This window comes from Erigeron canadensis, chromosome 4 (assembly GCF_010389155.1).
Source record: "Erigeron canadensis isolate Cc75 chromosome 4, C_canadensis_v1, whole genome shotgun sequence".
NCBI classification, from domain to species: Eukaryota; Viridiplantae; Streptophyta; class Magnoliopsida; order Asterales; family Asteraceae; genus Erigeron; species Erigeron canadensis.
Window position 1 is genome coordinate 25,289,586 of NC_057764.1, and position 17,910 is coordinate 25,307,495.

The 17,910-nt window shown below is 32.2% G+C and overlaps 1 protein-coding gene across 1 annotated transcript; it reads left to right on the plus strand.

The window, feature by feature from the left end:
• Positions 1–10,690: 10,690 nt before the first annotated feature.
• On the plus strand, positions 10,691–15,629 carry LOC122596174 (COP9 signalosome complex subunit 1). The gene is made up of 6 exons (XM_043768705.1): positions 10,691–11,204; positions 12,427–12,774; positions 13,041–13,157; positions 13,268–13,353; positions 14,173–14,407; positions 15,225–15,629. The coding sequence occupies exons 1-6, from the start codon at positions 10,788–10,790 to the stop codon at positions 15,399–15,401; spliced, it is 1,380 nt and encodes a 459-aa protein (XP_043624640.1). The 5' UTR covers positions 10,691–10,787; the 3' UTR covers positions 15,402–15,629.
• Positions 15,630–17,910: the final 2,281 nt, after the last annotated feature.

The following is a 17,910-nucleotide window of genomic DNA, read 5'->3' on the forward strand; positions in this document are numbered from 1 at the left end:
ACGAAGTCATACATAATGTTCACACGTTGACTAGTTGATTCAACTATTGATATGATCAAAATCAATGTTATTAATTATGTAAAATGGTTAAATGGTTATAATTTAATCATGGATAAGAAATTTTTAAAAAAAATATAGTGTTGATCAAGTGGTCATCCGACCTATAATTTCTCGAAGAATGTATATAGTTTGAAATAAATTAGAAAGGTAATTATTAAAGGTTCTTTACCTAATTAAAATAAAAGACAAAAGTCGATTTAATTGAACCAATAAGAAAGACAACAAGTGTAAAATGGATGGATATAAATTCGTGCGAACGTGGAGCTGAGGTATCAAAAAGCATTTAGGCCACAAAGTGCTGTTATGTATATCTTCTATTATACACGTCACTTAGAAATTAGAATGTATAATACACACGTACATTACCATTATCTATATCTATAAGTGGCTACGTAATTACGTACAATACTTTACTGGTAAAGTATTACTGGTCAAATGTCCACATAATACTATGGGGGGTGGCGGACAGCCGGACATCGGGTAGTTATAACAGCAGTCGTGTTAGTGATAGCGGTGTGGTTATTAATGATAAAAAGGTTAATATAGTTATTTTAAGGGTTAAAAAATGTATGTTGTAATAATTAATTATTAGCACTAAGACATTATAAATATATAAAGTTAAGATGTTTAATTTAGTGGGAAAAAAACACTTTTAAAGTTATAAAAATTTAATTACTAGTAAAAATCTTTTTTTGGATAAATTTAATTGAATCTTTGATTTGAGATGATTTCATGACATCCTTTCATAAGGCATCAACTATCTCCAATTATCAGTTCTGAAAAGACATTTCATCTACATTTGTTACTTTCTCCAATATTTTCTAATGTTTTATGTATATTCATAGACTTATAGATTTTGGATATGATGAAGGCTGAATGCATATGAAGCTGTGGACTGTGGTGTAGATTAAATTGTTATAATGATGACTTTATGTAGATTTTTCAATGTAATAATCTGTATTTTTCAATCGAATACAAATTGGCAAAGTCATTGCTTGGCTGTCTCGAGCCTATGAGCCAAATTAGTTTGATTTCCAACCCAACCATACTTAAGGTTTAGTCTCGATTATTGTCGCCTCTAACCATCTCTAATAGGTGTTCCATGCTTATTATTGTCTCCAAATTTGGAGGATGAAAATCGGAGATTTGTGTTGTTGAGAAATATAATCTTATTCTCAAATAAGATTGTTGCTTATTGTGTGATTAGCTTGTTCTAGATGTATAAGCTGATCAAGATGTGCTTATAATTTTCTGGACTACAATTGTAAACTTTCTGGACTAAAAGTGAAAGTTATATCATATAAAATGACTAAAGTTGTACAAGAAGAAAAGAAGAGAAGTACAGGGGTCGTTTGTGACTTTCTTTAAAGTGACTTTGTATAAATAGTTGGTTATATCCCCTAAATCTGTATTCTTATCTCTCTCTTTCTGGTTTTTGATGGATTATATAGTTTCAGGGTTAGAATTGAGATTGTAATAAAACATTCAAAATTTTAGTTTGAGTGATCCACACCTGAATAGCAGTGGTGGATTACCGAGAGTTTGATATAAATCAATCAATTTAGATTGAATTAATTGAAGTTAATTCGTTTCGTTATTAGGAATTTGTTCATGTGTCCCAAATTTTACTCATATACAGCATGAAGAAATTATTGAAGTAAATAAAATATTCATTTTTAATATTGTTTAGTAGCTATTCTAATCATTTATAGTAGAGCTGGAGACGAGCCTTACGATATTATCAATATTAAATCTTCATATATTTAAGTCATAAAAGCTTATAACTTTGAAGTCGTGTCATTATTAGTTGAGACATGTTGATAGAATTGTTTGCGTAGTCATTCCACAAAGCACGTGCTACAATAATTTCTATATTATGAAATTTTTTGAAGTTAGTTATACTCATAATATGATATTATTATGATAGATAATTAAAAATTAAAATATAAAAATACATGTGATGTGACCATGTACTTGACATACAAGTACAATATATGTCTTTAATTATGATGCAAGCCCATAACATGAATAAGTTTATTTTTAATCACTTGTCCTATAATAATTAGATTTAGGATTGTTTTCATATTCTTTGATAATAATTAGGACTCTTGATTTAAGTGACAATTGTTACTTTAAACATTAATACGCAAAACTAATATATAAAAAGGGAGAAAATTTTGTACCTTTTTGATTAAAAGATAAAATGAATCTTGAATGAAGTTCATATTGATTTAGAAATGTAAAAATTGTTAGTAAAAACAAATTTAAAATAATATACTTTTAGAACATTGAACACATATATTAGATTTCTTTTTTTGTAATAATTTTTTGTAGACAATATTTCATATTTTGAAAATTTTTAATTATTTAAATAATTTTAAAAAATTTAAAATTCTTGATGGCTAAAAATTCAATATTCAGGGCTAAAAAGTGTAAATTATTGATGAAAAACAAAAAGTGTAAATTAATGAGACTTTTTTACAAATATTAATATAAACACTAATATAATAATATATTTGGATAATAATCATCACGAGTTTCAATTTATACTTAAATTAAATGATGATATCAGCGGGAGTCAATTAGATGATAAGTTATTAGTTCAACTGTCTTATAGTATATATTAAAATTAAGATTAAGATCGTAAAAGGTTGATGTATATGATTAGAGATGAAGCTATTTGAAAAAAAAAAATTATTATCAATTGCAACATCTTTTTACATATTAATCATAAATTTCATTCGTTTAAGACCGGATGAACTTAATAAAAAAATATTTTTTCTTTAAACGGTGAATAAAAAAAAATACTTAACTAATTAAGTCAATCAAAACTGTTTGTTTTTGACTTAATAAATAAAAAACATAATACATATATACATTATTTAATCACTCAGTCACTTAATCTCTTCTCTTATATAAATAAAAGATAATTGTTTCTAGAAGCTTTTTTAGACAAAAATATTATGTGGCAACTTATTATTCTTTCCTACAAATGTTTTAAAAATTCATGACATCATAAATCTTTTGATTTTTTTTTCTTTTGATCTTTATATAATTTAATCTAATATGGAAACCAAATTACTTTTTAAATCAATATATCTTTACAAATAACGAATCAAGACCCCACAAATTTTATGTCAAATTTTCCTTTATACGGGTAGTTATTCACGATTATTAAATAATTGTGCTAATGTTATTATTATAGAGTTATAATATATTTTAATTTGTAGCTTAATTATTAGTTTCTTTTAAATTGTAACATATAATTATGAAATTGTGTTTATTTTATGAAATTTTTAGCTTTTATAATGATTTTTCTTCTTGAACAGTATGAGTAAGTAATAATTTTCATAAAAAACTTCATTCTCTTTAACTTGAAGGTGTAGAGCAAATGAAAAGTTAATTATCTGCTATCCATTTAAAGGTTTTAATACATTATTATGCTTATAACTTCTTTTTTTTTTCCTCATCCTCGTGTATTATTTTATCACATGTACTCATTTATGTGACATATAGTCAATGCTAAAATATTCTATTACATCATATTCAATTACTATTGCATTATTTGATTTAGTATTTGACATATCAACTTTTCATATATAATAATGAAACAAACCTGCAATTATTGTTTTAATAAACATTATTGATTATTGATTAGCAAAAATTGTATTAAAATCCCGGGTTAAACCCGGGTTATTAAGCTAGTAAATAATATAAAAAACAAAACTATAGTCTTAAAACCAATATCAAGACAGTCCATTATAAATATATTGGATCACTAGCATCTTACTAGTTGATTGTAGTAATACAATGTCTTTTTGCCGTTTAAGAAAAACAATCCATTATAAGGCCATTTATATTTAAAAAGCCGTAGTGATTGTATCTTATTTCACAAACCAGTTTCTTTATGTTATAGGCTACTCCAAAACGTCAATGCTACTATTTATTTTTGGATTATAAACTGCTTGAAGCCTTGAATCTAACCCAGTAAGACTTGTGCTCGTGGTGAAGATTTAATTTTATATCTTGAATTGATCATTGTTTAAATATTTTTTTACTCTTGTCAACCCCTGGCTATCTTTTTATAGTATTACTTTACCATACGATAAAAATAAATTAAAATATTACATCCCAGTCCAATCTAATTTAAAAACTTCATAAACCTAGGTTAACAAACAAATTACACATAAAACTTTAATCTTATACTATCACTCTTTTCAACTCATCCTAAATGCAATGTTTTTAACACTAAGACACAAATACGTACATTATCAAGCATTAAACTTTCTATTGTATAAGTCCAAAGCCTATGCCTCATAGAATCTAGTTCACTTAAACAACCTCTTTGATATTAACTGAAAATAGAAAATTGAGCTAAATTTGTGCAATAATGATGTTAGTGTGTGAAAAGGTGTTTGTGTGTGTTTGGGAGGTTAGGGATGAAGATTAGAGAGAAAGTGTGTGTGTGTTTTATTAATTATGATGGAAATGTGTCAAAGGGTTTTTAAATCTCATGTGGAAGGGGGTTATTTATACCTTAAAGCTAAGTTTTACTAATGCCCCTTCCACATCTAAAATACTTACATTTTAACACCATTTTTATCTCTAACATTCTTCCCCTTGGTGTTGAAATGTAATTCATGCACGACATCATCTATAAATACAAATTTGTTGATGAAGGTCTTCGAAGCTTTCTCATTGTCTTCAAGATCTTCCATCAAACATGACTTTAAGTCCTTTATCATCAATAAATCTTGAAATTGTCATGCAATGAATCTTTTCAGAGTAAATGCACTATGGAAAATGGATTTGGCTTTTGAGCTTTTGAACCACTTTGCGGAAGCTTGATCTTGGCTCTTTTGGATTTGAACATGAAAGCCTCTTCTTGACAATCTTAACTTTGTCACACTTCCCCTTAATTAATGAATCTTTCTCTTGAAGCATTTGGACAAGCATCTTTTTCATCACATACTTCCCCTTGATCAAAAAATCATATTTGCATACCACCAACGCTTATGTATAGGGTGTACCCACGGCGTACCCACCACATTGGCGATAACTATCTTCAAAGAATCAATTTGGGGATCACTTTAGTCAACAATTCATCTTTCTTCCCCTTAACTGATGAATTCTTCTTTCTCCCCATCAAAATTCAAGAAAGCACACACACTTGTTCGACTTCATTGTTCTCTTTCTTCCCCTCATGATGAATGTGTGGCTACATGTTCATCATGTTTCTTTGAAGTCGAAATTGGGGAATCAACCATTATGAAGTAGTAGTCCAATAAACAACATCTTTAGCCCGGGTTATACACTGACATGTGTATAAGCCATATTCATCAAATCACTTAACAACAACCTTTGGGACCCATTTTAGTGTAGGCCCAATGGTTTTAGTCTTGACACTCCAAAGGAAAGTGTCATCGATTCGACGAATAGAATCTGCAGTCCATGGAGGGTGAAAACTCGAAGTCGTTGAAAAGTTGAGTTTTTGTGGACGCAGTGGAGATGCAAAAACATTCACTTTTTGCACTGCTAATGGTTTTGGTGCAAGATCAAATAGCTCCGAAAATGAATATTTGAATGTCCTTGACTCAGTTGACTTGGGCTTATAAAATGACTTTGGCACAGTCTTTGTCAACTGAGCTTTTGCTTGAGAGATGAACTTGGTATTGTCTTCAAATGATAAGAATGGAATGAGAGTCTTTGTTCCATCAATATTTGTCTTCTGAGAGTACCTTCTATCCTTTTCCAAGGCATAGTTGGTAAATTGAGACACTTTACGGTTGGGGTTTTTGGAACATCACCAATCTTGTAAACAGGAGAACTACTCGATTGTTTCAGAAGAGCTTCAACTTTTGTATCAAGAGACTTCGACTTGAAAGATTCAATTCGACTTTCAATCTTCTCAAGTTGTTTTTCAACCGAAGAACTCAAATCAGACAAAGAAATTGTTGACACTTCAGCCTTTATCTTTGAAGCAAGAGTTGTTTCCTTCAAGAGACGAGCTTCCAAAGATGAAACTTGTGACATCAACTTATCATTCTTCTTCAAAGTTTGCTTGTCAATTTCATTCCAAACTTTAAGGTTTCCAATTTCATCTCGAAGTTCTTTTATCTCACTTCTAAGCCTCACATTCCCAGCTTGAAAGTAGGTATTTTGTTCTTTCAGTTTGACATTCTCAGCTTGTAACGTGACTACTTCCTCTTGAAATTTTACATTTTCAGTTGCAATCGAATGAATCATTAACTTCATTACTTGACAAGGAGTTATTTCAGATTGCGAAAAAGTAGTCGTACAACATGAGCATAGTCCACCTTTATGAAGTTTTATTTCAGATGAAGTAGGTGTCTTGGGTGAGGAAGTTAACCAAAAATTGAGGACGTAATCATTTTTGACCGAATTTGAGATACTTGGAGTTGCCATTTTGTTGAGCAAAGGTGAAATGAAATAAAAGGTAATTGTGATTGAAATTGAAATGAAGAATTAAGAATTGAAAAATTTTGAATTTCAGGTTTCCCTCCAAATTCTGCTGCCGAAATATGTTCTTATGAAACTTTGAATTTCATGCAAACTTTGTATATCATGATCATAGGAAAAATTTGATAATTTCTAAAATTTTTTGTCAAAACCACGTCGAAAACGCACAAAAACTGACCAAAAATTTTTCGAGCGCTAACAAACTTCAAATCTCCATGAATCATGCCATTTTAAGATCATGGGCAAAAATTATTTTTCCCCCCAAAAGACTTTTTTTTTTTTAATTTTTTTGATTTTTGGAATTGGACGATCTTGTGAAGATCGTGTTAAGAAAGGAAAGGTAAAACGGTTTTCAACGTAACTGAGACGGTCTTGAAGTGAACTGGGAAGTGGGACGATCTTGAAGTGAAATGGAAACTGGGACGATCTTGAAGTGAAATGGAAACTGGGACGATCTTGAAGTGAAATGGAAACTGGGACGATCTTGAAGTGAAATGGAAACTGGGACGATCTTGAAGTGAAATGGGAACTGGGACGATCTTGAAGTGAAATGGGACGGTCTTGGCAAGATCGTCTTATGTTCAGTGGTTGGGACGATCTTGGGCAAGATCGTCCTAGTATCTGTCAATATTTTCCATGGATCAAACACTTTCGAAGTGTTTGAATTGACCAAACCGATCCAAAAGGATTAGTTAGCCACAAACAAACACTTCACACCACACAACACTTGTCAGAACGATCTTGAGAAGATCGTCCTACAAGACACGAAGCACAAGAATGAAAATATGAAGTCTCAGACACTAAGACGATCTTGGGAAGATCGTCCTAGTGAAGATCGTCTTGGTATCATCTTCTTCATCAACACACTAGTTTCAAACGCAAACTCCATTAACGACTTAATAAATCTTCAATATCTTTTGATTTACTAGGAGTTAGAACTTGAAATTTCTTGCAAACTGATCGTTTTCACCTCAGCTACAAATTTACAAACAAAATTCAACACAAAACACAACAGATTCGAAACCCAAAAATCGCGCCAAAAAGCTAAAATTCGAACTAGAGATTTAGATCGAATTGGAACTTGAAATTTGACAGGAATGTGTTTTAAAGTATCACGAATCTATTGGTGAACAAAAAAAAACTATGATTTTATGAGATTTGATAGGTGAAATGGTGAAGAACAGTGAAGATCGTTTTGAATAAAATTCGAAAAGTAAATCAATGATATCTCCTTCGTTTCTCAACGAAATTTCACAAATGATATATCGATGAAATTGTAATCGAAAGACGCTTCGAACGGTATACAAATTACGAGATATGATCAACTGTATCAAAATCCCACTGTTCGTAACAGAAACGGTTTTTGGAGAGAAAAATTTGAAAATTGGATGATTATTGCACGAAATCAAGCTCTGGATCTGCCAACGTATAGTTGTTATGCTCTGATACCAAATGAAAATAGAAATTTGAGCTAGATTTGTGCAATAATGATGTTAGTGTGTGAAAAGGTGTTTGTGTGTGTTTGGGAGTTTAGGGATAAAGATTAGAGAGAAAGTGTGTGTGTGTTTTATTAATTATGATGGAAATGTGTCAAAGGGTTTTTAAATCTCATGTGGAAGGGGGTTATTTATACCTTAAAACTAAGTTTTACTAATGCCCCTTCCACATCTAAAATACTTACATTTTAACACCATTTTTATCTCTAACATTAACATGTAATACCTAACTTTATGAGTTATAAATTTTCAAAACCTTTAAATAAATGACTTTAATTGAGCAAACGTCCCAATAAACTTTACTAATTCATAAAGTTTTTCACTTTTCATCCCTAAAGTTTAAAAATTACAATTTTAACCTTAAACTTGACCAATTCTTTCAATAATCGTTCTTTGGCCATACGGTGTTAAAAAATGGCCGTTAACAAGCGCTCATGCCAAACACGTGAGGGTAGAATGGTCTTTTTCCCTTAACAACATCCTAATATACTGAGTGAATCACAATTTTCGTCCCTTATGTTTTCATGCCTTTTACTTTCAATCTTTTCATCTTCTCCCTCATCCAACCACACAAACCCAAATTCATATCATATACAAAACCCTTGTTTCCCAAATCTAACTATGTCTATATCTAGATGCTCACTATATATTTATACATATTATATTATTATTCATAAAACTGATTAAAAAGATATCGACTTCACTAAACTCAGGCCACAACTGCCATCCACCACCGCATAGATCTTGAAAATATACGGATCCTGAAACAAAATCAAACAAAAGCAACAAAAATGGTGATGGTGGAAGAGCACAATGTGCGAGACGGCGGTGAAGATAGGGTGGACGGAGGTGAAGATGTTGACGGTTATTAAAGCATAATTCACAACCGTAATCCACGTTCATGAAAACCCATAAAATTGAAAATGTAAGTCGCTGCCGAAAAACTGACCATTGCCGAAAAACTCTCACATGATGGATCTGGCTACTTATACCTCTGTCTGAAATGGAAATGGCCATATGAATCCCATCGTTATGGTTGTGATTTTGAAAAGATAATACGGAAAAAGACGGGATCGCCACTTACCCCAACCACGATTATTCCGACTGACTTATATATGGGTGGTGTGGTTGATGATTGTGGCAGCGATCTGAAGTTAGGGTTGACGACTTTACGGTCAGATCTGCCTTGGGGAAGAAGGGTTGCGATGGTATTCGTTTAATTTACATATATATATATATACTATTTGTACTATGATTTTGTTTTCGTTTAATATGCATCATGGTATTCAATGAATTTTATATTGTGGTGTTTTGGTGTTATCTTCTTATACGAATGGGACAATGATAATTTTTAAATAGTTTGATGATGATTATGGAGTATTCCAATCATGGAGAATTTTAATTTTCTAAATGATCGGATTTTTCGATGAAGAGATCCAGGATGTGGGGTTTTTCAAAATACAATGGGTGGTGATGATGATGTTTGTCTGGTTGTCACTACATATCATTAACAAATTTTTATTATTTTTTTTCTTAAAGGGAAAAGACCATTCCACCCTCACGTGTTTTGCACCTGCACAAGTTAACGACCATTTTTTAACATCGTATGGCCAAAGGACGATTATTGAAAAAATTGGCTAAGTTTAAGGTTAAAACTGTAATTTTTAAACTTTAGGGATGAAAAGTGAAAAACGTGCCAACTTCAAGGACGAAAAATATAATTTACTCTTTAAGAAAAATAATCCATTATAAGGCCATTTATATTTAAAAAGCCGTAGTGATTGTATCTTATTTCACAAACCAGTTTCTTTATGTTATAGGCTACTCCAAAACGTCAATGCTACTATTCATTTTTGGATTATAAACTGCTTGAAGCCTTGAATCTAACCCAGTAAGACTTGTGCTCGTGGTGAAGATTTAATTTTATATCTTGAATTGATCATTGTTTCAATATTTTTTTACTCTTGTCAACCCCTGACTATCTTTTTATAGTATTACTTTACCATACGATAAATATAAATTAAAATATTACATCCCAGTCCAATCTAATTTAAAAACTTCATAAACCTAAGTTAACAAACAAATTACACATAAAACTTTAATCTTATACTATCACTCTTTTCAACTCATCCTAAATGCAATGTTTTTAACACTAAGACACAAATACGTACATTATCAAGCATTAAACTTTCTATTGTATAAGTCCAAAGCTTATGCCTCATAGAATCTAGTTCACTTAAACAACCTCTTTGATATTAACATGTAATACCTAACTTTATGAGTTATAAATTTTCAAAACCTTTAAATAAATAATTTTAATTGAGCAAACGTCCCAATAAACTTTACTAATTCATAACAAAACAATCAATAAAACAATTAGTATTACTTAATGAGAAGTGATATTCATACCACATATTTTGTTGAATCTAACACAAATATATTTTAGTAACTTATACAGTAAGTTCAAAAAATTATCCAGTCCCTTACTTGATACTTTAATTTAATATACATCACAAGTTCACAACAACAAAAGAAAAACCACCTAGAAAAAATTGATAATCCTTTGCCCAAACCCAAAACTAGCCCAATTTGAAACGACACCGTTTTGTCATACACACGAAAAACCTATACATACAAATCCTCTTTACATACATACAGATTCTCACCCTAAAATATTCCCAATTAAAATCCAAAACCCTAACCGAAAAAAAAAAGAAGTAACAATAAAAATAAAATATCCTCAACAAATCAATGGAAGCAGAACAAGAATCTGCACTAAACATGACAGACGAGATCTACACAAACGGCGACGACGACGACGATTCATCGCAGCAGCAACAACAGCAGCGACGGATAATAAGCGGCAGCGAACAGCTGGATATCGAAGCGTACGCGGCGTTATACAGCGGCCGTACGAAGATATCGAGGCTAATGTTCATAGCGGAAAAGTGTAAGAACACGAATGTGGCGATGGAATTAGAAGCACTGAGGATGGCGTATGATGAGATTAAGAAAGGCGAAAACACGCAGTTGTTTAGAGAAGTTGTTAAGAAGATAGATGGAAGGTTAGGTGAAAAATATGGTAATGATTTTAAGTGGATGGATTCTGTTGATAGAAAAGCTGATCACAGGAAAGAGAAGCTTGAGAATGAACTTAATGCTTACAGAGTATATATATCTATATCCCTATCTCTATATCTATATATGTATATGTATATCCTTATATTTTTTATATCAGTATTTGTATGTATATATGTATATTTTTTTTGGTTTAGCTGTTATTAGGTTTGGATTTATTGATGTTATGATTTTTATAGCTTTTAATCTTATGTGTTTATAGATTTTAGGTACTTTTAATAGTGTTTTTAAAATTAAGTGGTGTTAAAAATTGGCTGCGAGGTGAGGTTGGTTGAAACTCGGTGTTAATTTGGTCAAAACTTTGGTTGAAATCGGTTTTAAGTTTTTAAACAGTTGTGTTGATGTTTTTAAACTTATTTTTTAGGTTTGTATGAATATGGCATACATATATATATTCGAATTTATACATGAAAATTCCAATCCGGGAACTCCCTGATGTAGCCGGTTACTCTTTACAAGGTAGACAGCTTCTCGAACACCGCCTAGGGATTTTACAACCAACTTTCAATGTTAACTATACTTGAAAATCTGTTGTATGTATTTTACTTAAGCCAAGCTTCATATTATCGTAGGTATGGAACTTCTATTGTAAGTATCTGTAACGTAAGCAGTGTTTTTTCTGGTATGACAGATATATAAGTTGCGATGTTACCAAAACTGGTGTAGGTATATAGTTTTTAGAGGTCAGATACGTACAATAGCAAATAGTCAAGTTTGATGCATAGCTGGGTTTAAAGTAGAATATTTGTGTATACAAATTTCAAACATTTTTGCTATTTTTGGTGTTTCTTTTGACAATTTGAACTTAGGATCCTAGGATTTTTATGGAATTTACGAGAATACAGAAATTCTAACCTGTAGTTGACATGGAATCTAAATGTGACTATGTGAGTGAAGTTATATGAAGGTACAGTGACTATTGTTTTTTATAAGTTTATTGTAGATACGCCCTAGGGCCTAGATAGGATGGAAAAACTAACTTAAAATTATAGTGGCTTTTGCTGCCATGCATTTCCTGCTTAATTGATATTAAGGGCATAATGAGGGGTTCACAACATGATGCGTAAGTTATAAGTTTAAAAAGTGAGTGCATTAATTGCAACGTTGACAGGACTCGGTTTTTGGAGTGTGCTTATTAAAATATACAGTATGATACAAGAATCAGTTAACACCATGATGTATAACTTATAATGGTCCACATGATGGTGCTTATGTTATTGTGCCCTTGACTACCCCTTGTTTATTGTTACAGACAAATCTGATTAAAGAAAGTATAAGGATGGGATACAATGACTTTGGAGACTTCTACTATGCTCATGGTGCACTTGGAGATGCATTTAAGAATTACGTACGCACCCGTGATTATTGCACCACTGTAAAGCACATCATACATATGTGTTTGAATGCCATTTTGGTCAGTATTGAGATGGGCCAGTTTGCTCATGTAGTAAGCTATGTCAGTAAAGCAGAGCAAAACAAAATCGAAAAGACTGACAAAAACGACAAAAATGAGGTTGATTCCATCACCATTGCAAAGTTAAATTGTGCTTCTGGACTGGCTCAGTTGGAGGCTAAGAAATACAAGATTGCTGCCCGGAAGGTTTCTTTTATCAAAAGTTCTAATAATATTATTAATTGCACATTTACACAATTATACAGTTATACGTTCACCCTTCTGATCATTGGGGGTCTGAAACTGAGTCTACCTTTAAAAGCTGCCTTTTATACTATTCCTGATTTACAATAGCTCGTTTGTTGAAAATGAATTTAAGAGAAAAACAAATAGACTCACAGTATGTATTATATTGTGCCCTTTATCAGTACTAACTGCAATTTAATATCCAAGCTGATTTGGTGTGTTCACAGTTCCTGGAAACGTCTCCAGAGTTGGGAAACAACTACTCAGAAGTTATTGCACCTCAAGATGTTGCGACTTATGGTGGACTTTGTGCTCTTGCAAGTTTTGACCGTGCAGAGCTAAAGGCAATATTTTTAACAGCTTATTACTATACTATTGACTACTTAATATTGATATATATAATATACTTGATTCTGGATATATGCAACTCTAATGGATTATTCTCGATTCACAGGCAAAAGTCATAGACAATATTAACTTTCGTAACTTCTTGGAGTTGGTGCCGGAAGTGAGGGAACTTATACATGATTTCTATTCAAGGTTTGTGTTATAAGTTGCGCTCTAGAGGGGGCTAAATGGTCTGCTGGGTTAAGGGGTTTAGGTTGAAATAGGTCAATACGAAATTGAAGCCGAATGTTTTGGATTGGACCGGGGTTCACCCACTTATTCCACTCATTTGTGACTTTCTTCAATTTTTCTGATCCAGTGTACTCAATGTTCTTATAATATTCTTTTTTATCTTTACAATGGAAATTTAAAAGTTGATTTTAGGGTTTGTGAACTATGGGATATCGATTGCTAAGCTATGAATTATTATAATTTGAGCTGATGGTATTGTGTATATTAATTTAAGTGTTCATATTTTAATAAAGGAGGGTGCGTATATAATAATTTGGTGCCTAAAGGACTAAAGGTTCAATATAAAATGTGTAAAGTAACAATAAGTATAGATGTAGGCTGTAAAATATGGAGCTCTATGAGTGTTTTATGAAGAAACACCAACTTTTTTCAAGTACAAAAGCTTTCATTACTCTATTAGCTGGGTAAGGGGTCTGGAGTTTTATCAAAATGGAATAGAAGGAGGTAGAAAGATAGGCTTGGAGGTACACCTAGTGGCTTGGGAGACTTTACGAATCCCAGGGGGTTGTTTGTATGTTGCTTTTAGTTTGTATGAACACTGTTACCTATATCATTCTACTATTGCATGTGTAATGCATATAACTCTATAAGATCTAGATATAATTTGTATTTTTTTAGTTAACATGTATAAATATTAACTTAAGGTTGTGGTAGTTTTCTAGTTTCAATTTTTTTTAGTTTTCTTATGTTCTTAAGTATCACTTTGCTTAATTTTTGCAGCCGCTATGCTTCGTGTTTACAATACCTCGTGAATCTTAAGGCGAACCTGATGCTTGATATTCATTTGCATGACCATGTGGACGCACTGTACGTTAGAATCCGTAACAAAGCCCTCATCCAGTACACTCATCCATTCGTATCTGTTGATCTGAACATGATGGCTGACGCTTTTAAAACTTCTGTATCCGGGCTACAAAAAGAACTCGAGGGTTTAATCACAGACAACCAAATACAGGTACTCTTTTGTAACTTAAAATCAAGTTATAATGTTGAACTATCAATTGATACTTGTTACATCAATCTTGAGCTTGGTGGCAAAAAAAGCGGCTATTTCACCTGCCAACAACTTTCATAACGAAATATTAGGGTGTGCATTTGGAAATTAAAATTTGGACATCATTGTAGTTGTTCTTGTTCTTTAGTAGTCTTACAGAGTCAAGTTGCCATTAGTCACGCTCGGATATCTGCAGGAAACAAATAATAATAGGCGCACTTTCTTTTCTTTTTTCGAGAAAGGCAATGTTGATAAAAATAAATTAAACAGAAAACGATAGAATGTTGTATGCATTAAAAGTTTGACTTTGGGTTGAGCTTAACAATACTCGCCTCTAATTTAAGCGGTGGATCTTGTAGGAGCTTAACAGTATTTGAAAATACTGTGTTGGCTAAGTGCAAAACCGAACTCTGGAAAGCAAAACAGATAATAGATATTCCATTGTTTATCTTATATTGTGCTATTATAAATTTCGACCCTTTTGTCCTTGGTTCCAATTTTTTTGGTCATTGCTACTTGATTTAAGCCAAAGTTGGAGCATCTGATTCCGGTATCAAAACTTGGAGCGTCGTCAACCTTGAAGTAAACTACTTGTTCTTTGGCCGAAAACTAACCTCCATTCTTGTAAAAATGCCATAAGATATCACCATATTTAACTTCTTAATTGGCAAGTATGATGGTTAGAATAACGAATCATGCCTAAAATATCTTAACACTAACTTTCAAGAATCATGTATATTAGAATGTCTATTAAACATGTGAACCGTTCTCCTTGCAGGCAAGAATTGATTCCCACAACAAGGTTCTGTATGCGCGTCATGCGGATCAAAGAAAAGCTACTTTTCAGCGAGTTTTGCAAACTGGGGTTGAATTTGATCGAGATGTTAGGGCTATGTTGGTGAGGGCAAATCTTCTCAAGCATGATTATAACCTTAAGCAATTAAGGAAGATTTAAAAGCTAAGATTACAGTCAATCATCATGTTCTTTTGGAGAAATATTTTAAGAAAAAGGGAAGTTCATGTTTGGTTTTTAGGGTTCTTTTGTTTGGTCATGTTAATGCTGTAAAGAAACCAGAGAGAGGTATTTTGGGGGTTCTTGGATAAGACTTTATGTGTTTCATGATCACTTGGGCCAAAAGTGCTGTTAATATATCTAGATTGAATTTGCAGCCTTTTTCATTAATGTCTTGTGGATGATGGCGAATTTCCCAGGTTTTTCGTATATCTCTTTCAGTTTTTGAATTAGGGTGCTCAGTTGTGATTCTAAATCTTTGCTTGACTTGTATAAATAGGAATGGTAAATGATTGATTGATGTGTGTCTAATTCTGCCATACACATAACGAGTGTTGCAAAAGTCAACAAATATGTAAATCTGAAATCTGAGCTTCTATACATTCAACTTATATGCCCAACTCCCTAGCTGTAAGCCTGTAAAATGTGTAAAATCAAGAGCTTTCTCTAACGGTAATCTTTCCGAAAGTTTATTAAGATTTTTTTCGTACTCATTTGTTTTATCATCCTCTGGACGCCCCAGCCCCCAGGCTGTCGTTGCTGGTCCGGCATTTTCTCCTCATGAGCAACTTGTTAAATTTGAAATCTGACATCAATCAAATGTCTTTCTGGCTCATCAACTGCATTTCCATTATCCACTGGTGACTTACAAGTGACACATACGATTTGCCCCATCACCATCACAATCCAAATTTTAAAAAATACTTCTAACAAAAGGACCCTAACCATTTCAGATTCGTTGTTCCAGCTAGTATAAATTTGCAAGGGGGACCATAGAAAAACCGGCTCACTCGCCACAAATTATCCGAATACATTTTGTCATGCAAATATGTCAAAGAATTTTATATGAAATCATCTTGTGCACGATTCTAAGCATTGGGTTGTATATGTCAGCAACTTACTTTGATTACTCTAATGATCTTCGTTCGCATAAATCTTTGTCCAGAATTCCCAAACTAACCTGCACTGAAACAGTGTCATCCCGAGTTCCCTTATGCAAACAATTATACAAAGTTATTTCCGCGAGTTCCTCCCTTTAAACAAGAAAACCAAAATAAGCAGCATTGCAATGTCTCCATTTACCTCTTGCCCTGAAATGAATTGTCTTAGCAATACCCAACTCATCTCCCGAAACTTGGTATCCAGATACAAACTTGAGCAAAAATCGAGGCACCATTCCTTAGGCCATCTCCAATGGCTTTTATGATGACAGTATGCATATTGGGATTTCAATAAGCTTCCATTGGTGCTGCAGTATGCTCATGCACAATATACATGGTGGCATATTGTTAACATACTGAATTGTGGACCTATGATTTTGTCTTTACCCTTTGACCATTCAAAAGCAAATATAGATTCTTTGACCATGAATTGTGGGCAAACTGAATTTCAATATGTTTGGTTGGAGATAAAATGGGTTCAGTATATTAGTTTAGTATGTTGGAACAGTTTGCTGACGTGTCCAGTATGCTTTGGCATTTTGTAAAAGCCCTTATAAATTTTAGTACAAACTTGAATGGTGTCTCAAATCAAATAAAACCTTAAAAATCTCAATATATCTATCTATAATATAACTTAAAGAGGGGGTTGGGGTACACTTGACACCCCTAATCCCCCTTCTTTAGCCTAATACTCTCTCCTCATTAATTCTTTATTTCTTAATATTTATTAATAAAAAATGACCAACCTTTAATAAAAAAAATCTTATAAAAAAGTCTTATTATTATTATTGTTATCTATCTACTTTGTTGTTAATCTTTTTATTTAACTAAAGTTGGAAAAAAAGGTCAACTTGAATCAATATTTATATGGAGTTAATTTTCATATCTTTAGCTTTCGTATTAATTAAGTTTGTGATATTGGTCATCCACGTTTTGTTTCTCTTTTTAATTAACTAAAGTTGAAAAAAAAAAAGATAAACTGAAATTAATATTTATATGGTGTTAATTTTCATATGTTTCTTCTTTAGCTTTTGTATTTCTTAAATTGTGATATTAGTTATATACTTTTTGTTTCACAATTGTTATAAGATTTATATATCTTAAAACTACTTGTCCAATGGACGTGCCTGAGCACTAGTATTATATGTATATTAAAATATTTTTTTGATAGAAGTTTAATATACAAATATTAAGAACTTGAAAGATTTATTTAATATTAGGAATTTAGGATGGACTAGGGTATATAAAAAACATATGTTAAAAGACCCTTGTTATGTTTTTTTTTCCCAGAAAAAGGACCTTTGTTTTAAAACTTCTCTAACATATCTTTTTAACATCAAGCGCGCGAAAAAAATATATAAAAAAAGGGAAAACTCGCGCTCCCCTTCTCCCACTACTTCACTCCCACAAGGCCACGACCCCCTTCTTCATAGCCGCCGGCCAGCGTCTTCTACGGCAAGCCCACTTCGCCGGCCAACCCTTCTCCGGTCATACCATTCACTCACAACCCT

Bases quoted from the DNA above. Each gene is read 5' to 3' on its own strand.
- LOC122596174 (XM_043768705.1), top strand. From the start codon at position 10,788: ATGGAAGCAGAACAAGAATCTGCACTAAACATGACAGACGAGATCTAC. The intron at 12,775-13,040 runs GTTTCTTTTATC...GTGTGTTCACAG, and splicing joins ACAAGATTGCTGCCCGGAAG to TTCCTGGAAACGTCTCCAGA. The intron at 13,158-13,267 runs GCAATATTTTTA...CTCGATTCACAG, and splicing joins TTGACCGTGCAGAGCTAAAG to GCAAAAGTCATAGACAATAT.